The following is a 27,345-nucleotide window of genomic DNA, read 5'->3' on the forward strand; positions in this document are numbered from 1 at the left end:
GAGCTATGAACCTAATCATCTGAATCAACGAGTTAACTCTAAACACCTGCAAAAGATTCCTGAGGCCTTTAAAACTCCCAGCCTGGTTCATCACTCAAAACCCCAATCATGGGTAAGACTGCCGACCTGACTGCTGTCCAGAAGGCCACTATTGACACCCTCAAGCAAGAGGGTAAGACACAGAAAGAAATTTCTGAACGAATAGGCTGTTCCCAGAGTGCTGTATCAAGGCACCTCAGTGGGAAGTCTGTGGGAATGAAAAAGTGTGGCAGAAAACGCTGCACAACGAGAAGAGGTGACCGGACCCTGAGGAAGATTGTGGAGAAGGGCCGATTCCAGACCTTGGGGGACCTGCAGAAGCAGTGGACTGAGTCTGGAGTAGAAACATCCAGAGCCACCGTGCACAGGCGTGTGCAGGAAATGGGCTACAGGTGCCGCATTCCCCAGGTCAAGCCACTTTTGAACCAGAAACAGCGGCAGAAGCGCCTGACCTGGGCTACAGAGAAGCAGCAATGGACTGTTGCTCAGTGGTCCAAAGTACTTTTTTCGGATGAAAGCAAATTCTGCATGTCATTCGGAAATCAAGGTGCCAGAGTCTGGAGGAAGACTGGGGAGAAGGAGATGCCAAAATGCCAGAAGTCCAGTGTCAAGTACCCACAGTCAGTGATGGTCTGGGGTGCCTTGTCAGCTGCTGGTGTTGGTCCACTGTGTTTTATCAAGGGCAGGGTCAATGCAGCTAGCTATCAGGAGATTTTGGAGCACTTCATGCTTCCATCTGCTGAAAAGCTTTATGGAGATGAAGATTTCATTTTTCAGCACGACCTGGCACCTGCTCACAGTGCCAAAACCACTGGTAAATGGTTTACTGACCATGGTATCACTGTGCTTAATTGGCCTGCCAACTCTTCTGACCTGAACCCCATAGAGAATCTGTAGGATATTGTGAAGAGAACGTTGAGAGACTCAAGACCCAACACTCTGGATGAGCTAAAGGCCGCTATCGAAGCATCCTGGGCCTCCATAAGACCTCAGCAGTGCCATAGGCTGATTGCCTCCATGCCACGCCGCATAGTAGCAGTCATTTCTGCCAAAGGATTCCCGACCAAGTATTGAGTGCATAACTGTACATGATTATTTGAAGGTTGACGTTTTTTGTATTAAAAACACTTTTCTTTTATTGGTCGGATGAAATATGCTAATTTTGTGAGATAGGAATTTTGGGTTTTCATGAGCTGTATGCCACAATCATCCGTATTAAGACAATAAAAGACCTGAAATATTTCAGTTAGTGTGCAATGAATCTAAAATATATGAATGTTAAATTTTCATCATGACATTATGGAAAATAATTAACTTTATCACAATATGCTAATATTTTGAGAAGGACCTGTATACTAAAGAGAAACCTAGGATTATTCTTGTTCTCTTCTATTAATGATGAGAAATAAGCTGTTCTGGCTTGGCGAAGTGTCTTTTTATAAAACAGTAGGCTAATTTTCCAGATTAAGTAGGAATCCTCTAGGTGTGCAGAGCGCCATTTTCTCTCCAATTTTCTAACATTGTGCTTTAAAGTACGCAGCTCTGAATTAAACAAGGGAGCTAGCCTCCTATGAATAATTACCTTCTTTTTCAAGGGGGCTGCATTGTCTAATGCACCACGCAATGATGAAGAAGCACTATGAACAAGAGAATCAATTTGTGAAGGGGAAGAAACAAAATTATTGCCCTCCACTGTGCTTTTCTGTGATGAGGAAATCAAAAGTGGAACAGATTCTTTAAAGGTTGTTACAGCATTGTCTGATGATGATCTACTATAATGACATTTTCTTTCAGGTGTGGAGTACTCGGTCAAATTAAAGTCAAAGGTTATTAAAAAATGGTCAGACAGGATAGGGTTATGAGAAAATATTGTTATGTCTTTATGGCTCAAACACATACTGTTAGATAAGAGTCAGGGTTAAATGGAAAGGGGTATGACAAACCGATAATGTGAATTTGATTAAAGAAATGAGGTGAAGAGTTAAAAAAAAGGGATAATGCAGAACTTTACAGGGAGGTGGTGGGAGACATTTGTAAATTAAAAAAGAAACCTTCCATAAACCTCATAATCCTGAAAAAAAAAAAATAACCTGCAAGATAGAGCAAAGACATGGGCCTGATCTTCTGGATGTGATAGCTGACCACAAGCAATGAGATGTAAAATAAATGCTCCACAGGGAGAAATGAAGAAATCGAGGGAGAGAACAGACTTCAGGTATTTAAAACTATGAATAAACATTCTACCAGCACGGTAGTGAAAAACAAAAGGCAGTTCCATAAATAGAAAATACATCAAATGCTGGAACCGAAAGTCACTCTGCTCATCCAACTCAGTTCTGCCACGTTTACAGGGCAATCCACGTATTCCTGGAACAGAAAGCTCCTGACAGCCTGATGGGAGCCAGAGAAAGACCAAGCCCCCGTGGCCATGCCTGACATTAACTTTAGAACAATAGAGTCCAAGTTAAAGAAAAATAGGTGGGCCATGTTACTGTGTTGTGAGAAGCAATGAGTGTTCCCATAAGGGATTAAACTTCTGTGTATTGTCTTAAATAACTTGATTGTGTGGTTAGGAAAGAAAAAATGATGCTAACGGTGAGAAAGTTACCCTCTGAGATGCAGTGAAGCAGAACTGGCTAAAGCAGAAAATTATACAATTTTGAATACCAAGACTTTGCTCCTAATGCTGGTGCTAGTGTATTTCACCATCTCAATCATTTGTTTTAGACGTTTTGGGGAAGTTTTAAATTTTTCTTGATGATACGTTTGCCTATATCTGACATCTAGTGGACATTTGCGTGCAACTACAACTTTGACTCTTCTCCCATTTGTTCTCAAACTACATTTCCCAAGGTTCAAATCTGATTGAAATAAAGCAAAAGAAATAAAATAAATCTCAATTATTGAATATGCTCACACATAAAGGTGAATAAGATGGCACCTTATGCCAGAAACTGTTTGTGAACCTCGCTAATTTTTGACAGGAAGAGGAGTGAGCCCTCTCATTTTACGATCTTATAATTTTGATTTCTTTTCAGAAACCGGACAAACCATGATTATCTTTTAAAATGAAAAGGATTGTTAGAATACATTCATTCTGTGTCTACAGTCTCATTGCGGTAATGGCCAACAGGTGAAGCGAGCAGCAAACTGCTAAACACGCCGCAAACACAAATAATGGAAGCTCCAAAACACACAAACACAAAAGACAAATGTAACAAAAAAATACTGCAACCACAGCAAACCAGTGAACCACTAATATTACTGACGTAAAAATGCTGCTGATTTATAATATTATAAAATATTACAACCACTTTTTCAAAAAAGACATTAAGTAAAATGTATCTTGTGTTTCTTCCCTCCAAGTGTCCTCTGGGCATCCCGTTAATGTCTTTACTGAGGGTCTGGCCAGATATGACTTGGTGGTTAACTCCCCCTAGTGGTAAGAGCTGGGCCCTTAACACCAACTGACTATGTTGTTCTTCTTGAGAGTAGGTTGGACAGCAGCATGCTTAAAGGCAGCTGGGACACAACCTAAGGACAGAGAGGTGTTAATTAAATCAACAATAAGTGGACCCACAGCACTCAAAGCCTTCTTCATTAGTTTAGGACAAATACCATCACCTGCATGGACAATAAGAAGGCCTCATGTCCTGGACTATTTCTGAGATCTGGAAGGTGGACACAGATTCAAATTGATTTAAAACAGCAGCAGTGACAGGGGTGTAGGATCTGGGGTAGAATGTTAGGGTACAGACCTGACAGCACACACTGAAAATAATATATTTTTTTTAACTTTTCACAAAGGAATCAAGCAGGATTAATCACAAGGATTCAAGGGAGAAGAAAAGGGCAGAGTTTTAGAAAGCAGCAGTAAACTGTGAGGCTGTTAATGCGTTATCAGCCAACGGGTGTGCGTGGTCCAAGTGCAGAAGATAAAAGGCAAAAATGAAATAAAACTGGCCAGTGATCAGAAAAACCAGAGGCACATATCTCAGTAACATGGCTATCCAAGCCAATTGTTCAAACCTAGTACAGGGTGTGTCCCTTATCATGTGTGGGGCCACTCACTGGCTGAGTCAGGCGAAGCGATCAGATTTATAAAGTCACTGATGAGCAGCTTGGTTTCACAGAAAACATTAAAGCAAATATTAAAATCACGCATGATTAAAATCCGGTCATAACTTAAAATAATCCCAGACAAAAAATCCACAATGTCCTGAAGAAATGTATTATTAAGTTGTGATAAATCAGAACACACAACATCTGAGATTCACATTTAATCTCCACAAGCTGGACTTTAAAACTGGGAAAACTGTCAGTTGGAAGCTGCCGACACTGGAACCAGGACGTGTACACCTTGGTGACTCCTCCTCTTTTATTTGCAGTCCAAGGGGAGCTGAAGAACCACCAGTCTGGAGAAAGAAGTTCAGAGAATGGGTTGAGGTCACCAGTAGGAAGTCAATTATCTGTCAAAAGCATGAAATCCAAGTCCCGCAAAGTGAAGAAATCCTTTTATATGAACACTTTGTTTGCTAGAAATCTAGTGTTAATAAGGGCAAAAATAGGTAAACCAGTTCAGTTTTTAAAGCGGTAGTAATAATTCACTATAAATGTCATTTAAAGCAAAACAAAACATAAATATACAGTCAGATCAATCCAGTCAAAAAGACAGATCCACATTCGTTAACATGCATTTCAATTCCGTTGTCTTCATAACACCATGCAGTCAAGTTCAGTTTATAATGTCCATTAGTAATTTATATAGTTATGTACCTAATGAAGCCCAGCCAGTACCATGAAGCCCAGCTGATACCATTAAGCCCTTGACTTTGCAGCAACCCCTCCTTCTGAAAGAACATGTGGCAACAATGGAAAAGAACAACTTCCATTTCCACAGAAAGAAACTGTACCCCAGGTCTGTATAAGCTTATATAAGATTATATAAGATTTGCAAAAATTGGAGAAAGATTTTTGTTTTGTTTTTCCATGGGGAAAACATATTCGAATATCAGAAAAATTAACGCACACCTGCAAACATACACATAAAGAAACTAATCTAGTATGTGGTTCATGCTGATGTCCCCTGGATACCCACCTGTTCTGTATTGGAGCCCAATGTATTGTCCTTATGAAATCATCTGCACTTGCACATCACTTATAATGTGCTAATTTGTTTTCAGATAGTTACTAAAGTAATGTTTAATTTTAAACATTGCCAGAGACACTGTGTCTCCAGAGATAAGGGTTCAAACTGTGGAAGCTTGTTCTGAAAATATCACATAACAGTCTGAGCATGCAGACCATTCAATGGCTGAATTACACACCTGTCCAACCTAACTGCAAGCAAGGTGTTTGCTCTGATTGGCCTTTTACTGTTCTGCTACCGCCCTTTCACTCCGGCACTGACTCACATCCTAGTCCAAAGATCGCTTCACTGTTTGCTCTAGGGCTGAGCTTCTATAGGGGCAGGGGGATCCTAGTTCTTCCTGCATGAAACTGGAAGCTCATGAGGCGCTGCTATCAACCTTTGTAATATCTCACCAGTTGACCACATTGTCTTAAATGATGCCAAAGGTTCAATAAAAAAGACTTTTCACTTTTCCCAGTGTGGAACTAATTCTGTGCCAGGCCTTCCATTATAGCCACACTGAAGCAAAGGGAGGGTGGAGACCTGAAACACTTCCTTCTCTTTGTTTGACCCCGTGCCCATGTGCACAGGTCTTGGGAATTCACATTTTTACTTAAGGTAAGATACTTACTTTAATTTATTGTAAAACTTTTGAAAAATAACTGATATCCTGTATTTTGATAAATCAGCATCATAAAAGTTTAAGTCATAGTGTCTAAAACTTGACAACAATCATTGCAAGGCTTCTCTGTGGCTCTGTGGCTCTGTGGCTTTTTTTTTTTTTTTTTCCAAGCACCAAACAATCAGAAGGAAAAAGAGAAAGGGAGAATAGTATGTCCAATTTATATTGTACTTATATTTCATGTTCGTTCAGTTTAAATAAAGATGCTTTCTCAACCTATTTAAGTGAAGTGTTATATGATAAATTCAACCCATTACAGTAAGAAATCATAATGGTATTGACGTACAAATGGTTGAGGATCGATTGCCCAGCTGTTTTACAGCTATACTAGTATGATATTTTGCAAGTTGTCTTTGGAAATTACGCAAAAACACACTATTATCTTATGTTCTGGCAGCAAGAAAAACTTTGGCTTTTTATTCATTTACTAATTAAGACAATCACTTAAAAGTGAGCTGACTGAGAGATCCTGCTTCAGGTACATTTATACAAAAAGTTCATTTGCCCCGGCTACTCTTTCTGTGCAGCAGTTGGGGTAGGGATTTTCTTTAAATCATTTAAACATCTTTTCAGATCATGGTGATGGTGTCTGTCACCCAGGGATGATTAAGGGATCATTTTAAGGAAAAATTGCAAAAACAACATCTAATACAGAGCTATTTAGTGTAGAGAGATCTGTGCCTTGCATAACTGCAGGAGCCTTCAGATCACAATTGCATGTGCCATGTGCATTATTATAGGAATACTTTCATAGGTTCGTTTTTTCTAATCTGTCTAATTTTAGCACTACCTTGACAAGAAAGCCTTACACTATATCAGTACCACCCATTATGTAGCATTTTTATTCACTGAACTGGAGCTTGAATCTGTTCACACCTTCTGTCTACCCTAGCATGTGAAGCTGGTTGGGGGATATCTTGATAAAATGTGTGCTGTTAATTGGATAGATTTGATTTAAATGTTTATGCCCGGTTCAACTTGTCCAGGTTTTTATGAGATATTATTTATTATGATTATTAGTCAGGGTAGTTATAGCTATAAAGAGCTTTAATGCTTTCACGTTAGTTACATGAAGCTAAATCACTATACATATTTGTTTGTTGTGACAATACTTAAAGATTTATTTGCCATGAAATTCAAAAACAAAGAAAACTACAATCCACATATAACTCTGCAGCCTAAAGTGCTTAGCTTTACAGCTGCAGTGGAAACCGATGACAAATTTATTCTTCATATCAAAGCACATCTATGATTCATAAGGCTTTTTAGAAATACTCTACGCACGTTTCACAAGTTTCGCGAGTTCTCTGCAACCTCCAAATATTTTTTTTTTTTGTATATGTGCCCTGAGTAAAATTAAATACATCTGCTGACTTGTATGTTTTCAGATTCTTGTATTTATAAACTCCTTAATAGGAGGAAAAAAATCAAAATCCTAAACGAGCAGGTTTGAACAGTCAAAACCTTTAAGACAGGTTTTTAAATTAAATACTTTTACAATACTTTGTGTTAACAGCTTGATTTCTAAACAACAAAAAATAAATTGCTCCTTGTATTATAATTGTAGTATATTTCATATAAACACCTGTACTTTTTTCAGAGATAAATAATGGAAAACCTGAGCTAAAGATGGGGTCAGTAGAGTCATACTTTGGCAACTTGTGTGGAGAAGAGAAAAAACAAGGTATTTGTATTAACTGTTTATTGTTGTGATTAGGCTTTTGATGTAAACTTCAAAATGTCTTAAATAACTGAACCTATACTGTAATCTGAGTTTAAAGTAAAATTGACAGATTTTTTGACTGCTGCTGTAAAATATATTCATCCCACTGTTGCTCTCGTGCTTTTCTCAGAGGAGGAGAGATATGTTCGAGCTAATGACAGACCTTTCAACCTGTCTCACAACTATGCTGTAAGTGCACGCTGCAGAAAGTATTCACACTATAGCTCCAAGTCTGTAAGCTGAAGTGACATGCAAAAGTATTAACCCTTTAAACTTTTCCAAAATATGTCATTAAAACCCCAGTTTTTAGTGTTTTTTACTGGGATTTTAACAACAAAGGGATGCATTACTTTTTAATTTTAAGAATCTCTTTAGAAATACAAAGTCTGAAAAGTGTGGTCTGTGTTTCTATTCAGCCCTTCTTTACTCTGATGTCGCTTACATGAATCTAGTGCAACAAATTGCCATCTGAACTCACTTAATGAGTAATTAGTTTCCACCTTTGTGTAATTCCATCTCAGTATAAATACAGCTGTTCCGTAAAAACCTCAGAGGTGTGATAGAGAACACTAGTGGGGAGTGGTGGCCTAGTGGTTAGAACAGGAGGTTTGTGTTCCAGAGGGGACACAAGGGGCCAGGTTTGTATCCCACAGATTACCACTCTGGGTCCCTGAGCAAGACCTTTAGCCCCAGAATGCTCCCTGGGTGCTGCACAATGGCAGCCCACTGCACCCTGTAAGGGATGGGTTAAATGCAGAGGACACATTTTGTTGTAATGTACATGTGCAATGACCAATAAAGATGATGATGATGATTATTATTATTATAGTGAACAAACAGCATAATTAAAATCAAGGAAAATAGTAGACAAGTCAGAATAATGTTTAAAACTGAGTTCGGACATAAAACAATAATCTTTAGGATCCTAAGCTTTGTAAATCTTTCAGAACACTTTTAAGTCTATCATGAAAGTGGGAAGAATTTAGCACAACAACAAACCTATAAAGACGTGGTCATCTGCCTAAACTGACTGGTTGGGCAAGGATAGCCTTGTAGCCATGGTAACCCTGGGAGGGTTGAAGTAATCAACAGCTTCATTATTAGTGGATGACTGATATGAAGAAAGCTATTGTTAAAAGGAAGGTACAAAGTCTTGCTTCAAGTTTGCCAAAGCTCTGTGGGGGACACAGCAAGCATGTGGAAGGTCCTCTGGTCAGATGAGAGGAATTTTGAACTTTTTGACCTGATGAACAACACTATGTCTGGTGGAAGAGTAACACTGCACTCCACCCCACACCCCCTCCACCGTAATAACTTGGGGTGGCAGCATTATTTCTACTGTTCTACAGCCTGCAACAAGGAAGCAGGTCAAGAGTAATAGGAAGATGGATGCAGCAAAATAAAACAATCCTGGAAGAAAACCTTTCAAACACTCCAAAACTCTTGAGACCGGGGCAGAAGTTTACTTTTCAGCAGATCGATGGCCCTAAACATGCAACGAAAGCTACAATGGAATGGTTTAGAATGAATTAATACGTTCATGTGTTACAATGGCCCAGTTAAAGTCCAGACCTAAATCCAACTGGGAAAATGTTCATGGATCCTCTCTATCCAATATGACTGAGCTTGAGCTGATTTGCAATTAAAAATGGGAAAAATGTTTTAACTTCATGTGCAAAGCTAGTAAAGACATCAACCAAAATACTTAGCTGTAACTGAAGCAAAAGATGGTTCTTTAAAGGACTGAGTCAGAGGGCACGGGTGGAAAAGCACACAACATTTTTCAGATTTTCATTATCAAAGAATTGATAAATGAAAATTCCTTGCAATTCACAATCATCCGCTGCTTTGTTTAGGTTTGTGACATAAAATGCTCATAAAATACATTAAGGTTTGTGGTTGTAATGCGACAAAAAGTGAAAAATTCATTGGGTATGAATACGTCTGGAAGGTGCTGTACACCATGCAAAAAGTAGTTATTTTCAGATGAACTAACTGTTATGTGTCACTTCCTCTTTCTCAGAACAATGCCATCAGAACCTCCAAGTACAACATTTTCACGTTTCTGCCTCTTAATCTGTTTGAGCAGTTCAGGAGGCTGGCTAATGCTTACTTCCTCTTCCTACTCCTCCTTCAGGTAGACCTTTTTCCCCTTTCTGTGTCTGTACATTTCAACAGCTGATCGTACCACTAAATGCCACTTGTTATAGTTACAAATGTGTATATGTATTTTAAAACTAAAATGTTCTGCCAGCATAAATGAATAGTTTTGTAAGTGAACCCAATAATGTTTCTAGAAAATAACTTTGACCTTTTCTTTTATTTAGTGTTTGCATTCCTTGTAAACTGAGCAATCTAACAGATGAAGTAACAACTCTGTGGGGCTTTGTGTCTTCACAGTTAATCCCACAAATCTCCTCTCTGTCCTGGTTCACCACAGCTGTGCCTTTAATTTTGGTGCTGGCCATGACAGCGGTCAAAGATGCCAGTGATGACATAGTAAGACTAAAGCATTGCAATTTTAAAGATACTTCAAACCTTAATCCTGCTTGAAGCTAAAAAAAAGCCAAACATCTGATCAAACATTGTCTTTTTTATTCTGCTGACTGAGTAGAACAGGCACAAAAGTGACCGACAAGTGAATAATCGCATGGTGAACGTCCTCATCGATGGAGAGTGAGTCATTTTAATAGTCAAACATTAGATCACAGATTAGTAAATTATTCACAGTTTATAAGGAAGTATTTGTGGCTGTTTGAAAGTGTATGTGTCCAGTACCTTTTTAAAGAAGAACTATTAGACTTTGTTTTATCTCCACAGACTGAGAAATGAAAAATGGATGAATGTTCAGGTTGGGGATGTTATTAAACTGGAGAGCAATCAATTTGTTACAGTGAGTTATCAAATTTACGAAAGAGATTTCAATTTATAAATCTAAAAGATCATCAAGTCAGTCACCCTAAAGTAGTGTCTTTCATAACCTGTACTGTATATTTAGCTTTCCACAAACCCATTCATAGAGACTATTTATCTCAGGCTGATCTCATGTTGCTGTCCAGCAGTGAACCTCTCAATCTGGTATATGTGGAAACAGCTGAGTTAGATGGGTGAGTAATGTGCATCTGGTGCTTTGCTCTTACACATTAGTTGCATCCTTCTTACATCCTATTGGTGATCCCCAGTGAAACAAACCTGAAAGTGAAACAGGCCTTGACCCTCACAGGAGAGATGGGAGAATGCTTCAAAGATCTTTCCGCCTTCAAAGGTAAGAAGTTTTCCAAAACTAATAACGCATCAGAGATTCAGAACCAACATCAAGGTCAAAGGAAAACTAATCAACAATGATGTACTGTATGTAAAACTGAGGAGCATTTAGAAGAGAAGAATGAAAACAAAATTTAAAAAAAGGGAAGATGAACTGTTTTTTTCAAGATGTTGGCCAAATTATTAAGATTGTCCTTAAATCTGAAGCAATTTGAAGATACAAATATCAGTTTACCAGATGTATAGGACCGTAAAAAACAAAAGATTTACTTGGCAAACATGGTGATCACAAACCCAGGCTATGGCGGGATTGGTTTTCGATGCAAACAGATATGAGAGAATATATTAGACATTAAAATAAACAACAAAAACAAAACATTTAAAAAAAAAATGCACCTGTAAAATTTGTGTAGGCTGATTTCTTCCACAGCATGAACCCAGCATGTATGCATATATTCACAAATTGTTGAAAAATGATTAAAGTTGTGACTTTGATTAGGTCATTCCAAATACCCTGACATCATACCTGATTTGCTTTGACTTTGACCTGAAGACACACAACAAGGCAGTGTATTTGAGATCTTGCCCTAAAATACACCCACATGTGGGCCACAGTCTTCACTTAAATGTCTTGAATTCATCAGAAGCTTATAAACCAATAATCTTATCATCTTGGTTTTGCCAGATTGTTTAAAGGCATTTGAATATTTGTGCATGTAACCTTAATAAATAATAAGATATTCTCCAAAGAAATATGTGTCATGATTCTAGCATTTAGTAAAGCATAAGTGGGCATAGGCAATGGATAGATAACTGGCCTGAGACAGGAAAGGTTTAGTCAGATTTAATGTCAGACAGTATAAAAATGATTATATGATATTACAATGAGTACTGTTATGTAAGATTCTGACAACATGTAAGTACAAGCAATATAAATGTTGGCCCATTTTTAACCAAAAGTCTTTTAAAGGTTTAGCTTGGAAAAAAACATAGCAGTATGCTACTCTTTTTCTTTGTAAATCTAAAATAATTGGTAATGACTTTGGACTAACTGGAAAAGGATGGAATCCTGGTGATCCTTGCAAAATCTAGGGGGATGTCCAGCAAATGTCCCAGGTTACTGCAAAGTAAGCTTTAACCATTATTCCCCAAACATCGGCTGATGGTTACAGGAAAATTAGAAGTAACCTTTGGTGAATACTCCCGGAAAACTTAGTGGAAAACCTTTTTTTACCCCCTTGGAACAATGTTTGGAAATTGATCCATACCAATGCTCTATAAATGTTTACTTGCCAACACTCAACAAACTTTCAGCAGGCATTCACATTCCCTGAACAATTATTTTTTAGCCAGGTATTTTGGGTCTGAAAGCATACTTACAAAAGCTAATGGGTCTTTACCTACAATTATCATTAACATTTAACTGTTGAAATTGACGTTACTAACACCTGTGCTTTTCAGGTGAAGTGCGATGTGAGCCTCCAAACAACCGTTTGGACAAATTCAAAGGAACCTTGACTGTAAATGGACAAAATTATGGCCTGGATAATGATAAGATACTGCTCAGAGGGTGCACTCTAAGAAACACAGAGTGGTGCTTCGGTCTGGTCCTCTTTGGAGGTAAACTCTTCACTGTTGCTTGGTAAATGGGGCCTGGTTGATGGCAGACATTTTGACTTTAACTATTTCTTCAATGATAAATGGTATTTTTCAGTGGAACATCTATACACTTAAATGTAGCCCTCATTAACACACCTGTCCGAATAATTAAAGTCAAAATTCCTAAGGTGAAAAGAGCCTGTTGTGTAGTTCCTCAGTGCTCTGAGAGATATGCTTTGAGTTTATGATAACCACGGTAATTGTAACGTGGGTCTGCCACCAGTCAAGTTTATATAGGCCCACCAGAGGGCGCTAATGCTTTACTAAACTATAATGCCCATTTATTTTTTAATGAAACAATCAAGGTAAAACTCATAATTATGATTATTTAAGTGATATTTTTAGATGTTTTTGTTTAGCTTTAAATTCAAATTCAATCCAAACAGCTCTTTATGACATGATAATTTTAACTTGTATTTAATCTCGTTAGGCTAACAGCTATGTGCACTGCCTGTATAGTCTTGACAACTATTGACAACTATGTTTGTCCTGTCTTTTAAGTTTGTTATAAAAAAGTGAGAAAATATGGAAAAAAGTAGTCATCAAGTGCTGAATAGGTCCATGCATGTTTTGAAAGTTGGATGATCTAATCAGAAACCAACAATAAAAAAACAAAAGATAGGTGGGTATTTGATTTTATTTTATTTTACCTTAAACAGGGGTGTCATATTTTGTTTCTCTGACATCTTTTCCATATTGGACAAAAAAAATACAAAGAGAAAATACTGATCCTCACCAAAATCATCAAATGTTTAGATATGTGTTATTTAATATTTTCTCCTTCATCAGCATTTGTTAAAAACAGACCAAAATTAAATTCCTACTCATCCAGGTTTGATTACAGAAATTGTATTTCAATTTCATATTATGTAACGTAAAACAAAAATCCAATTCTGGTTTCTGAAGATAGCATTAAATTACCAAAGCTTGCACAGACCTGAAAACTGTCTCTGCAGAATGATATGTATGTCTGAACATGACACAGAGTCTTTGCAGGTCCAGACACCAAGCTAATGCAGAACAGTGGAAAGACAAAATTTAAACGGACCAGCATTGATCACCTGATGAACATCCTGGTGTTGTGTGTAAGTGTCTGCACATACAAATACACTGAAACTACTATATCTTTGTTCAACTAAACTTTTACCTAATACAGTTAACTCACATCAGCAGAGTCGGTCTCTGAATTTATTATGTATACTTTTATGGATGACACACTGAAAATATTGAAATAAGGTTAAAATCGAAATACATACAGACCTATTCAATAAATTACAATAATGTTGAAAAGTTAATTTATTTCAGTAACTTAGCTCATTAAGTTAAACACATTATATAAATTAACTGCACACTAATTGATGTTTTTAAGCATGTATTTCTGTTATATATGAGGATTTTCTGCTTACAGCTAATAAAAACACAACGTTTAAGATTAGAATATTACATCAGACCAATAATAAATAACTTTTTTAATACAGAAATGTGGGTCTTTTGAAAGTAATGTTTTATACCTGCTTAATAGTTGTTATTTTCAAAAAATACTCTTAATCTGACAAACGAGCCTCATTAGAACACATACTCTAATTTATTGAAAATGACGGTATATTCAAAGTTCTGATTTTGTTGTTGCCAAGTTGTTCAAACATCATTCTGTTTCATCTGAGCTGTGTTTTGTTTTTTTATATTAATAAGTTTAGCAATGTGTCTATTTCACTAGATCTTTGGTTTCCTGTTTACCTTATGCTTCATTCTGGCCATCGGCAATGTGATCTGGGAGGTCAAAGAAGGCTCTCCGTTCACAGTGTTTCTTCCACGTGAACCGGGCGTTAATGCTGCTTTGTCCTCCTTCCTCTCTTTCTGGTCCTATGTCATTGTCCTCAACGCAGTAGTGCCCATTTCCCTCTACGTCAGGTACATGTTAGGACACAAAGATAAACAAGTTAGATAGAAACAATTAATGAATTTAGTCCTTATTTTCTGTCTTCGTTTCTTTATATGTGAGATTTTAACTTCTGTTTGTGCATGAATGTCAGTGTGGAGGTCATTCGCCTTGGGAACAGCTTCTTCATAAACTGGGACAGGAAGATGTATTATCCTAAGAATGACACTCCTGCTCAGGCGAGGACCACCACACTCAACGAGGAGCTAGGCCAGATTAAATACATCTTTAGTGACAAGACTGGCACTCTGACACAGAACATCATGGCATTCAACAAGTGCTCCATCAATGGAAAAAACTATGGTAGGTAATTTAAATATAAATACCAAAGTTACACTACGCTTAGCTGGATGTCTCATTCTCTAACATATGTCTCTTATTAAGGGGAGCTGTATGATTTTTCCGGACAAAGGGTTGAAATAACGGAGGTGAGCAGGAGTTTCTATATTAATTTATTTGAAGCGCTCTAAAGACATGGCATTGACCAAATGATACAATTTCTTTGTAGAAAACACAGAAAGTGGACTTCTCCTGGAACAAGCTGGCGGATCCAAAGTTCACCTTCCATGATCATAGTCTATTGGAGACTGTAAGAGACGGAAACCCCGAAGCTCAGGCCTTCTTCCGTCTGCTGGCTCTGTGCCACACCGTCATGCCTGAAGAAAAGAAAGAGGGTCAGATTATTGCCGTTTTTACTAAATGCAGTGCTTTTAAACAAATTGAAAATACTTGAAGTAAACTTTAAAAATCCTTTAAATCTTTTTGAAACCTATACTACCTAATACTTTGTTGGAGCAACTGTTGATTCTAATTCAGCATTTAGTCTTTGTAGGACTCCACCTTCTTGTCACATTTTGACTTAGCATAATTTGCCAACGCAACATTGCAAATACTTTACAAATCTATCAGATTCTGAGTCAGACTCTTATGTACACATCCCCCTATCTTAAGTTTTATTTTTGCCAGATTCAGTTTTGACCTTTGCTTGAGAAGATTGTTTTTCTCTTTGTAAAATCATTCTTCTGTTGAATTGGAATAAATTCCTATTTTTGGGTGAAAACTGACTGCTATTTGAAACTGTCAACAATTTCAATCACCTCAATAAAACCCACAGTTCCATCTGAAGAAAAGTAACCCCTTGAGCTTAATGCTACTACCACCATGTTTTACTTGGTTATTTTTGCAGTGATGCCTAATGCTGTTTTGTATCATAAACACCATTTGGAACTCTAGCCAAAATGTTAAAGTTTGGTTTCATCAGACTTCTCTGACAAGGTTTTGTAAGATTTTGTCCAGACCTAGAGGTTGTCTTTGGAAGAAAGGCTTTATTTTTACTATACAACTTTCTGGTCCATATTAAGAATACAGTAGATTGTTATCACATGTGGAATACACCCAGTGATTGTTGGGAATTCATAAAGAAGTGTTGCTGTCAGCATCTTGGCAGCCTCCCTGACCAGTTTCCATCATGTCTTTTCAGCCACTTTGGAGAAGCAAGTAGTTTTTTCTAATGTCACTTTTGCTCTGTAGTTTATGAGATTATTGCTGCTTTTAGTGTTGCATGGTGCATATAATATACATATATATATATATATATATATTTTTTTTTTTTGTAGGCTACTCCATACTGAAACCTTTAGTACAATGAAATAATATTGATCCTTTGGAGCCATGCTGTAAATTATTACTTTAGTAAAACAATGTTAATGAGCAGATATAACAAATATTATACTAGGACAACTGAACATTATTTCAGATTACTCAGATTCAATACACCTAATGACAGATGTGAACTCAAGACGTGTTACTGTCAAAATTAAATTAGGAAGTTTAAGGTGTTCACACTTAAAGAACAAGGTTGTAGGTAATTGACTTATTTTTTAAGACTAAGTACACTTTTAAGGGCAATTGTAAATGTGTCCAACTCTAAAGCAAAAACAAGAATTCCTACACCATATTTTATTAGAGAAGCTTTTAATATTATAAGTATAATCCTTCCTGAACAGTTTTCAAAGTGAAGTCAAGTATTATTTTAAAATGTAGACTTTTCATCTTTTTTATGCCTCTCTCCTGCCTGTCTTGTCCTCTTTACCATAGGGGAGCTGAACTACCAGGCTCAGTCTCCTGATGAGGGCGCTCTGGTCACCGCAGCAAGGAACTTCGGATTTGTGTTCCGCTCTCGCACACCTGAGACCATCACCATGATGGAGATGGGTGAAAAGGTCACATATGAACTTCTGGCTGTTCTGGACTTTAATAATGTGCGGAAGAGAATGTCAGTAATAGGTTAGCAGAAATTGTGAAAAATGCCTTTTATGTACACAAAATACATTTTCAGTGTTTATCCCCTATGTCTAAGATACCATTGTGCAACATACAACAGATGTGTTGTTAATTAAGTAAATAATCAGAATCAGAGTGATTTTTCATAAAAATGTTTTAATATTTTTCTAAGTACGTGGCCCTGATGGCAAGATGACCCTGTACTGCAAAGGTGCTGACACCATCATCTTTGAAAGATTAGACCGCTCTTGTAAGAAACTGATGAAAGTTACAACGGGACACCTTAATGTAAGAGATTCATTTTTGTTTTTATTTTGTTTGTTATTTATATGTGTGCTTCTTTTTAACTACTTTGAATTATATAACCAAACAAGGAATATGCAGGAGATGGGCTACGCACTCTTGCTCTGGCCTACAAACACTTGGAGGAGAGCTACATGGAAGAGTGGATACAGCGCCACCATGAGGCCAGCACAGCCCTGGAAGGACGAGAAGAGAGACTTGATCAACTGTATGAGGAGATCGAGAAAGACATGATTGTCAGTTTATCTGCTAAGCATATAGAGGAGTATAGGCTTTTACTACTTGTAATAACAGGAAAAAGCCTATTTACATTATAAGTTCAGTTTCTAATTACCTTTCATTTCCAGCTGTTAGGAGCGACAGCTGTTGAAGACAAGCTGCAAGACGGCGTACCACACACTATTGAGCAGCTGGCCAAAGCAGACATCAAAATCTGGGTGCTGACTGGTGATAAACAAGGTAAAAGTTGCTATATATCACTGTTTGCATAAAGCATCAAGGCTGATTAAACTTTGCTGGTATATGATGCCAACTGTCAGAGAGGGATGAATATTCAACGCCATAGTGTTTACGAAGCAGGCCTATTATTCATACCACAATTACTGTCATTGTCATTTTTAAACAGAGACAGCAGAAAACATCGGTTATTCTTGCAACATGCTAAGAGAGGAGATGAAGGATGTTTTTATTGTGGCTGCCAATACAACTGAAGGGGTCAAACAGGAGCTGCAGTGAGTCAAACAGAAACTTATTACTGTAAAGTATTAAGTGTGTAACTTTTAAAGCTTTTGTTGTTTTTGCTCGACTAAGGATGTACTTGTGATGATTTTTGGTCTGAACTACTGTGAATTAAGCAATTTTCATAATTGGATACCTTTTTGTTCTAAAGAAAACGAAACACAAAATCCCCAAAACTACAATGCCAACAGAATAATTATTGTAAAGTAACTGTTTGTAAAAGAAATGAACTGTTTTTAGGTACGCTAGAAGGAAAATGTGTCCAGGAGCAGCAGAGGAGCCAACAGTGACCAAAGCCCGTGCAGGCCTGTTTTGGCTTAAGAAGATGGAGACGGTGCAGGATGAAAAAGTTGAAGGGGAATATGGTCTAATAATAAATGGACACAGCTTGGTAGATATACATTTTTTTTGTCTTTACCCCGGTGGAAATGTCTTCAAAACAATGAATATTATAAAGTTATTTGGTCTAGGGTTGTCTAAAGAATCAATATTTTGATAGAATTGATAATAAAACAATGTAATTTTTAAAGGTAATCATTTGCATTAAGATCAATACAAACTCAGCCATTTTAATCTCCTCAAGTTCCCATACAACTTAGCACGGCAGCGCTGTAGACACACACAGATACTTTGTCCCTCCCCTGCCTGCAGAGAGCTAATCTGAATTATAATGATGGAGTAACAAACCAGAGGGCTGCTGCTGAAAGTTTAAAACTCTGGTAACATGACAAGTACATGTTTTCTCTGCAAACCTCTTTGACTGAAAAGGCAAAGGCAAGAAGAAAAGTAAAAGTCAAATGATCCTGATAAGCAATGTCAGAGGAGGAGCAAGAAAGCTGAGCTGAACTGCAGTTAAGGATCTTAAAGACCTATGCTCTGTTTGAGAGATTTACAAAGGTTAGCTGTTCAAATTTCAGCAACTTACTGATAGCCCAATTGCTGAGTTCCCCCATCAAGATGTTTCCTCACCAACACTGCACATTGGTTTAAAACGTCTGTTGGTATGAATTGACGTATGGTAATGTCAAGCGGGAGAGGGCTCCTTTCAGTTCAAACTGGTCAGAAAGAGAACAAAAATACTATATATTCAGTAGTAAAGGAATTAGTGTCTTATGTGGCAAATGAGGAAACAATAACAGCAATGAATCCAGAATGAAGCTGGCAATTAGAGCAGACCATAGCAAACAAACGCACTGGCTTAAGTTGATCACAAAAGAAATGCAGATGCTGAATTCCTGGAAACATAGAAATAAAACAACTCTTGTTGAACATATCTGCATGAACCAGATCCCGGTTTGCGCTTAACAGAAATATATTTTTTAATTAAGAACTGAGTTTCAGGTAAAAACTTCCATAAAGATGGTTATATTACTAAATGTTGTCTTGTCTACTATTTTGCTAAACATGAAAGCAACATTTTAAAGTTGTTGTTTTTCTAAATAGGTGCTATTACAATGAAAATATTGTCACCCTGTAATTTGTTATATTTTTTCTGATCTTTCTTACAAAGAACCATGTGCCTTTAGGTTTTGATGTCATTGAAAATTGTATTGAGTTTTTTTTGTATTGGTATAGAGTTTGAACTTTTTTCATCATGACAACTCTAGATTGGTTCTGAATACTTACTAGAGGTGTAACAGCATTGTTTATTTTGTTTTGACAGAGTAAATGTTTAATAAGTCACAAATTGTGTATAAACAAAGCTTTAGTCAGTGTAAAATATTCTACCCCTGGTTTAACCATTTGTGCTTTTTGTTCTTGTCTAATTCTAAGGTGATTCTAATGCCAAAAAAATATATCATTTAATTTCTGTTTTTACCTAAAAAGGAGATGTTTCAGATTTAGGGTTAATTCTTTGCTCAGTCTCAGTCCCAGTTAAGGGTTTATCAGTCTATGTAGTTTGTATTTTGCTCTGCTAGAGATTAATAAATGCATTCCTTTTAGAAAATTGTGAAACTACCTTTGAGCTTTGCCCTTAAAGGAAGCTCTGAACCAGATGCTAACTTTAGCCTCATTTGCAAATAACAGTGATTCTGAATCACTCGTATCTTCTGTCAGTCTCAGTGTTTTGTTTTTCGGCTGAGAACCCGAAATGCTGCCTCATAAATCAATACAGTTTGGCCAGGTTAAAATATTCCCCTTTATATCCGCAATACAAAATAGCTTAGACTTACCTCACTATATAAATTCATCCTGATGGTAAGTGGACAGCATGTCCCTACACACTTCATTTTGACCGTATTTCTAGATTGCTTCACACCCCTGGTATTACATCTGTAAATTGTATGGCACCTTCCTCTTTCATCTTCAGGCCTTTGCACTGGAGAAGGACTTGGAGTTGGAGCTGCTGAGGACAGCATGCATGTGCCAGACAGTGATTTGCTGCAGGGTCACCCCTCTGCAGAAAGCCCAGGTTGTTGAACTGGTCAAGAAATACAAGCAGGCAATCACATTGGCCATTGGAGATGGGGCCAATGATGTCAGCATGATCAAGGGTAAAATCTGTAGTTCCCGTAGAGTCAAAAACCTACTGCGAATCTTTGTCTTTAATGATTTAGGAAAAAATCTTGTTCTCTTGCCTTTCAGCTGCTCATATTGGTGTAGGAATCAGCGGTCAGGAGGGGATGCAGGCAGTTCTCTCAAGTGACTTCTCCTTTGCCCAGTTTCGTTACCTCCAGCGCCTCCTGCTGGTGCATGGGCGCTGGTCTTATCTCCGCATGTGCAAGTTCCTACAATATTTCTTTTACAAGAACTTCACTTTCACATTTGTGCATTTCTGGTATGCCTTCTTTTGCGGCTTTTCTGCCCAGGTAAGTAAAATGTTTTAAAATAACTCTTTGCACACACATTGTGACTACATGCTGAACAGGCATATTTAATCTTTGTGTGACCTATTAAAAATATGCTGTCAACTTCAGTTTGTAACACTTTGTAGTAGTGACTTAGGTGTTAGGTTGTCTTGGTCTTTAAAGTCTGGCTTCTGTTCAAACCTTAAAAATAGCTATATTTTTGAGATTAGTTATATCAGCATCTGAATGCTTTTGGTTTCTCATCCTATCAACCATCAACTGCAAGATATTTATAGGATCCTAAGACTCTGCAAATCTTTTCTATATCTATCCAGAAAAAAAATGTGGATAATTTATACAACAGTTATTTGTCTATTTATTAATGATTTAAAGGTTGTCTTTGTTAGACCGTGTATGATGAGTGGTTCATCGCTTTGTACAACTTGGTTTACACATGTCTCCCAATCCTCAGCTTGAGCCTCTTTGACCAGGTATGCACTAAATAAAAAAAACAAGTCATCATCCTGAAAACCAACAAATTACCATCATTTGGGTTTAATATCCTGTTTTCAATTTTCCACAGGATGTAAATGACCGCTGGAGTTTTCAGTATCCCCAGCTTTACTCTCCTGGCCAGCTCAATATGTATTTCAGTAAAAAAGCCTTTGTGCGCTGCATGATGCACAGCTGCTACAGCTCCCTAGTCCTCTTTTTTATCCCCTGGGGTGCAATGCATGACACAGTCAGAGATGACGGCAGAGATCTTGTGGACTACCAGTCCTTTGCTTTGCTGGCACAGACCTGTTTGCTTGTCGTGGTGAGCGCCCAGGTGAGAAAAACTGTTCTCGTCAATGGACATTATGAAATGATGAAAGAGAATGATGAGTAGAAAGATGAGCGATACAAAGGAACACAGTTGTGACCAAATGTTTTCCTTCACTGACATCAGATCTTTTTACCAGGTGTTTCTGCAGTGTACTGAATCTCAATGATGAACATTTCAAATGTGCAGTTAAGTTCAGTTTATTATGTCTGTAAAGTTTGAGGGTCAAGTCACGACAAGGAGACAAGAAAAATCACTCCAAAGATCCAAAGTTGCAGGACTGTGGATTTTTTTTATACATTTTTCAAAACAAAGATTCTTCTTACATGTTGACAAGCAAATAAACATCGATACTAAAAAAATTCAAGTTCAAAGCAAAACTATAAACTAAATCCAAACACAGTCCAAGTCATCATCTCTCACAATACCAGTTGGTACAAGGGTTTTTCAGGATACAGCCAGCCAATTCCACTGAGTCACTGACATCGCAGCAAGCCCTCCTCCTGAGTAAACCTGTTGAAAGTGGGCAGTTGATTGCGTCAAGTCGATACGTTTGCAGCAACCCCAAACGGGTTCTTAATTCTTGGTTAAAGTTGCTGTTGAACATTTCAGTAATGCTAGTCAGGTATAAATCATGTTAGACCCCTCAGGTCATCTGAGACCTGCTCAGTCAGTGTTCCCGTGGCCAGAACTATACAAAGGGAGGCAGCATTTAATGTTTGTGCTCTTCAGCCTTGGGAACCAGCTCCCTAAAAATCTGAGATACGCAGAAACAGTTGGCTTCTTTGAGTTAGGACTGAAAACTGTTTACTTTAACTTTCCCATAAAGCCCAAAGATTGTTTTGTAATGTTTTTTTTTGGGGGGTTTGCTTAAATTTTCTTTCATTTTACGTGATTTTCTCCTATTTTTAATGCTTTTTATGTAATGATTTGTGTTTTAAATTGTATATTCCATGTTTTTAATGTATTTGGTGTTTTGTTTTTATCTCTGCTCCTGTGTTTTCCTGTAAAGGCCCTCTTAATTACTCTAATTTGCCTTGACGGAAGGTTCTTTAAAAAAAAGAAAAAGAAAAGCTTATTAAATAATACTAGCCTGTCATTTTGTGGCAGCTAAACCTAACTTAGCTATTACATTCATTTGATCAAAGTTCACAGCAAGCTATACTCATTTCAAATTGTGACCATAAAGTCCTAATTCTGTGATGTTTTTATTTAGCAAGATTTCCTTCAGTCTCAAAACTTTAGGCCACAATTGTATACTGAAAAAAGTAGTTTTTTTTAACCTCCCTTTGCAATGCTAGGCTTTAGAAATTTTGCAGGTTAATGCAAATAGTAATTTACATGGAAAAAGGACTAAACAACTCCAATTTTATTGTTTCAGCTGTGTATAGACACCTATTACTGGACAACCGTAAACCAGTTTTTTGTGTGGGGCAGCCTGGCTGCCTATATTGCTATCACTTTGACCATGTACAGCAACGGCACGTTTCTGATCTTCACCTCCATTTTCCCCTTCGTTGGTGAGTAGATTTGGTACTTATATAGTAGGACAATAGCTTTAGGTGCATCTGTTGTTATATAAGAAAATACCCTTAAAAATCAATTTACCTTTTTTTTAAATGATGTTATTCATAATCAGCAATGAATGTCTTCAAGACATGACAAAGTAAAAAAATACTCAAGATAACAATAGGCAAACATTAGAATTCCAGAGTGTAACGTTTCTGATGAATTAGAAGTGTCATTAATGGAAAATATCCCCCAAATACCAGATAAATTCAGAGCAGTTTTTTATAGATATGTAGTTAGAAGTATGTCTAAAATATGAATTACTATACTTTAAATGCTTGATTCACTTTTTTGTTTGCACCAATATTTTGTAATTAATTGGAAGATACTGTTGAAAGAATTTGTGGACAATGAATATGGGGAGTGACAATTCATTAGGTTGCAATTTGTAGGCATTTCAGTTTTAGTTTTAAACATAGATTGGTAGTCTGCAGTTAACTTCCATGCATACATTTCATCATCCAATTCCCAAAGATTTTATCATTCCAATTTCTTTCTTCTTTGGGCTGAGGGAAGCTGACACCCCACCCACATAAAAAGTTCAGCCAAATAGGCTAAGCAGTTAGTGCTTCATTTGTGCTGTGTTGTGCTGTTAAAATTTTTGTTTGTGCTGCTATAGTTTCTAAGATATTATTATTATTAGAGGTATAAAGATATTAACTTTGAGTCATAATGGTCATAGTCATGGTTATAGGAACGTTGTGTTTGGGCTGGAAACTGTCAGTCATATCTGGCAACCTTGGCTGCAGCTGGTGAAATCCAACACCAGAGATGGTGGTATTGATGTCTGTGGTACACCACAGACATAATCAATTCAGATGAACTCATGTGATCTTCTGAAATTAAAAGTAATGTAATGTCTCAGAAAGCATAACAACAAAACAATTTTTTTTATGGCACAAACCAGCACAAAAGAACTAAAAAGTGAGACCACTCTGGTTCGTTTTGTAGCAAACCGGGGGGAGGGTGACGTCATCAGCCGAAATCTCAGAAATTATAGCAGCACAAATGAATATTTTAATGGCACAACCCAGCACAAACAAAGCACTAAAGAGGCTACTCTGGTTTATTTCTTTGGGCAAGCTGGGAGGATGGTGACTTCTGAATGACCTAAAAACCATAGCAGCACAAACAATAATTTTAACGGTGCAAGCCAGCACAAACGAAGCACTAACCGCTCAGCCTATTTACCTGATTTTTTCACGTGGATGGGGCGTCAGCTTCACTCAGGTTTAGTATTCTGTTTCTGCATCCAATAGTGCAAGTTTGTATACAAAAATACATATGTTTTCCTTGACTTTCCTTTCATTAACTATAGGAGCAGCAAGAAATTCTTTGAATCAGCCAAATGTCTGGTTGACCATATTCCTGGCTTCACTTCTCTGTATCCTGCCTGTGGTGGCTCTGCGCTTCATCCTCATACAGATTCGTCCAACTATCAACGACAAGGTAGGAAAAACACCTGAGACCCTATAATTTTCCATGCATTCTGTGATTATAAATATGGCTTAATGGGGCCCGACAAACCTATGAAAAGATGTGTTTGTACTTAAAATCATATTTCTTTTGATTCTTTTACAGGTGAGACATAAGATGCAAATGGAGGCGCCACCAGCACCTGCTCCTCGCCGTCCAGTGAGGCGTGTCAGCACCCGGCGGTCAGGCTATGCCTTCTCCCATTCTCAGGGCTATGGTGCTTTGGTCACTTCAGAAAGATTCCTATTTAAGCGACCTCTTAAAAGTCTGCTTGCCTTTTCTATCCAAACAGACTTACCTCTGGCTACAAATCAGGCAAAGCTCTTCCGTCCAATACCAGAGGAGATAGAGGGGTCACAGAGCTCCCAGATTTAGGCCATATGTATGCAGAACCTGAAATGTTGCTGAGAATTGATACTTTATAAAACTTACAGTGGATGCACAGGGTAACGTTTGGCGACTTGGTGACTGGAACACTTGAAGCTTAGTAAGGTTATTTTGCAATGAATAACATCACTGTGAAAACCTTAAGCCCTAGAGGTTAGCTCTTGTATGTTTTGCTTGACTGATTTAACTTTAATTTCCTGAGGTGTGCATCACTACTAAAACTTTTGAAAACATACCAAAAGCCTTAAGAAAGCTTTTTCCTTTTCAATATTAATTGAGATACAACTATTATATAAAATGGATTTGTTTACCAAGCTATATATTTCTGATATATTTACTTTTAAGGATTAGAATGAAATGGACTATTGAAAAAATGAAAATAACTATTATTTAAACAATCTCAAATATGAATCTGGTTGAGCTCTGTTGAGGGCTGTAAAAAACAGTGCCCTGCAAAAGTATTCATACTTCTTGAATTCTATCATTTGGTTACATTAAAACCAACATTTTCACTGTGTTTTATTAAGATTTTATATGAGTAGAAATTGTGGCATGCATTGCTATTCAAGCCCCTAAGTCAAATTTCTTGTAGAACTTCCTTTTTACTGCATTTACAGCTGCAACATTTACAGGGGTATGTCTCATACCAGTTTCTAAATAATCAAATTCCTCCCCATTCATCTTTGAAAAATAGCTTAAGCTCAGTTACTTTGGATAGAGAGCATTTTAAAATGGCATTTTAAAAATTTTGTGACAGATTTTCAGCTGGATATATGTCTGGACTTTGACTGGTCCATTACAATGCATGTGCTTTAATTTAAGCCATTCCATTGTAGCGCCGGCTCTATGTGCTCAGTGTCTTGCTAGAAGGTGAACCTCTTCCCCAGGCTCAAGTGTTTGGAGCCTCTAACAGGTTTTCTTCCAAGATTGCCCTGTAACTCCATCCTTCCCATCAACCATTTAGGTGTTGATTTTTCTTTTCTTTTATTGTCCACATATTAACATAAAGTGATATCTCAGTGCAATTTAATTTGTTAATATCAGTTTGTATGACAAATTGAAGTTTTAAATGCAAGTCTGAAAAAATATGGGGTCAGTCTGAAAACTGCTTTTGGTATTAGGGTACTCAAATATTATTTCTTGTGCATTAAAGAAGTGAAACAATGACTTTTTTTAACCTATTAAAAACTTTTTTTAATGTTGTGTTTGTTCTTCTAATCTAATGCTGTTAAAAAAGTTGTAATGCCACCATGTATGACAGTAATCTTGTTTCTAAAACACAGAAGGCAGTGTTGTCTTTTGAACTCCACGTTAAACCTTTTATATCCTCTAAAATGTAGATGAAGCAGTTTGATTTCCATTAACTGTGTTAAACGAAAAACTCCAACAAACAGCAAACCACTCTTCTAAATTATTGTATCTTCAAGTTTTTTTTCATGATAAATCTTTGTTTCATACTGAACCACACGTTACCACTGATAATCCAATTCATATGCGTTTTCTATTAGATAATAAAAATTATCTGATTTACTATAAGTTGTACCTGAAGCTTATTCACAAACCTTTTTTTCTTTCTTACACAAAATCACTTGTATTTTCTCCGTTGCTGTTGACTGACTGATGAAGGTACCAAAAATCTGTTTGGTTATCAAAAATAGTTGAGAATAAGATGTTTGTCTGCTAGACGTTTTGCATACTGCATGCAGCTACAGGCCCTCTTCACTGCTTTTTGTCATCCTCTCCCACTCAGTTCTCTCTCTCTCCTCCCACATATCCATACTGCAATGTGCATTTGTAGAGCTGCTTATAACTGCATTCAGCCCACAACTGCAGTGTCCTCTGAGGCAATAAGTGATGACCTCACTGGTGGAAACTGCCCCGCTATGGCACAGATCCAGAAGAGCTTTCATTTTGCTCTCTGCTTCACAAGAGCAGGTGGTGTAGATCACATCTTATGATGCTGTGCAGACATGCATAATGAAACACAGCAAAGTCTCACTTGGAGGACAAAAGACACCAGCATCAAGGTGTGAATGTTTGATAAAAACACTGGCTTAAAAGCTGAAATACAAAAAATCTTAATTTTAGTGTAATTTTATAAAAGCTTTTTCCCCATTTAGTTTAACCTCCACCTATTGCTCCTTCCCACATGGTCATGTAGCACTGTCAGCAGGCATGACAGTCTCCAGTGAAGGTCACTGTGTGATCCCACAGGAATGAGTACTGGCATGTTGTATTAATAGCCTCCATGTGTAGTACTTCCCTAACTATGACACTAATTATAACAGTGATCTTACCCATTTTTCCAAATGAAGCATTGTCAAAACAGCAAACTAATACCATTTTAAGATTTCTTAGCAACCTGAAAAAAAAATCATCCTTAGCGGTTTCTCATATTCTAATGCCACTGCACATCTTAGAAAGTTGGGGGAATGGGAAAAGGGGGAGGGGATGAAACAGACAGAAATTATATATAGAAGATTTTATGAAAAGCAAAGGCAATAGATTGTAATGACAAAGTAAAGTCCAAATGAACACGG

General features: G+C 37.3%; 1 protein-coding gene across 1 annotated transcript; it reads left to right on the plus strand.

Annotated features, from left to right (window-relative positions):
- Positions 1-5,497: 5,497 nt before the first annotated feature.
- Positions 5,498-26,338, plus strand: LOC124872041 (phospholipid-transporting ATPase ID-like). The gene is made up of 28 exons (XM_047371693.1): positions 5,498-5,788; positions 7,453-7,536; positions 7,706-7,764; positions 9,599-9,712; positions 9,976-10,074; positions 10,190-10,251; positions 10,396-10,468; positions 10,612-10,682; positions 10,758-10,840; positions 12,301-12,459; positions 13,495-13,583; positions 14,216-14,409; positions 14,532-14,740; positions 14,822-14,865; positions 14,946-15,111; positions 16,535-16,723; positions 16,893-17,008; positions 17,095-17,259; positions 17,371-17,482; positions 17,649-17,754; positions 18,002-18,152; positions 20,073-20,256; positions 20,348-20,571; positions 20,958-21,041; positions 21,134-21,379; positions 22,755-22,893; positions 24,261-24,391; positions 24,524-26,338. Exons 2-28 carry the CDS (start codon positions 7,482-7,484, stop codon positions 24,791-24,793), a joined length of 3,594 nt encoding a protein of 1,197 aa, XP_047227649.1. The 5' UTR covers positions 5,498-5,788; positions 7,453-7,481; the 3' UTR covers positions 24,794-26,338.
- The last annotated feature ends 1,007 nt before the right edge of the window (positions 26,339-27,345 follow it).

The sequence above is a fragment of the Girardinichthys multiradiatus genome, chromosome 8, assembly GCF_021462225.1.
Source record: "Girardinichthys multiradiatus isolate DD_20200921_A chromosome 8, DD_fGirMul_XY1, whole genome shotgun sequence".
In the NCBI taxonomy this organism is placed as follows: domain Eukaryota; kingdom Metazoa; phylum Chordata; class Actinopteri; order Cyprinodontiformes; family Goodeidae; genus Girardinichthys; species Girardinichthys multiradiatus.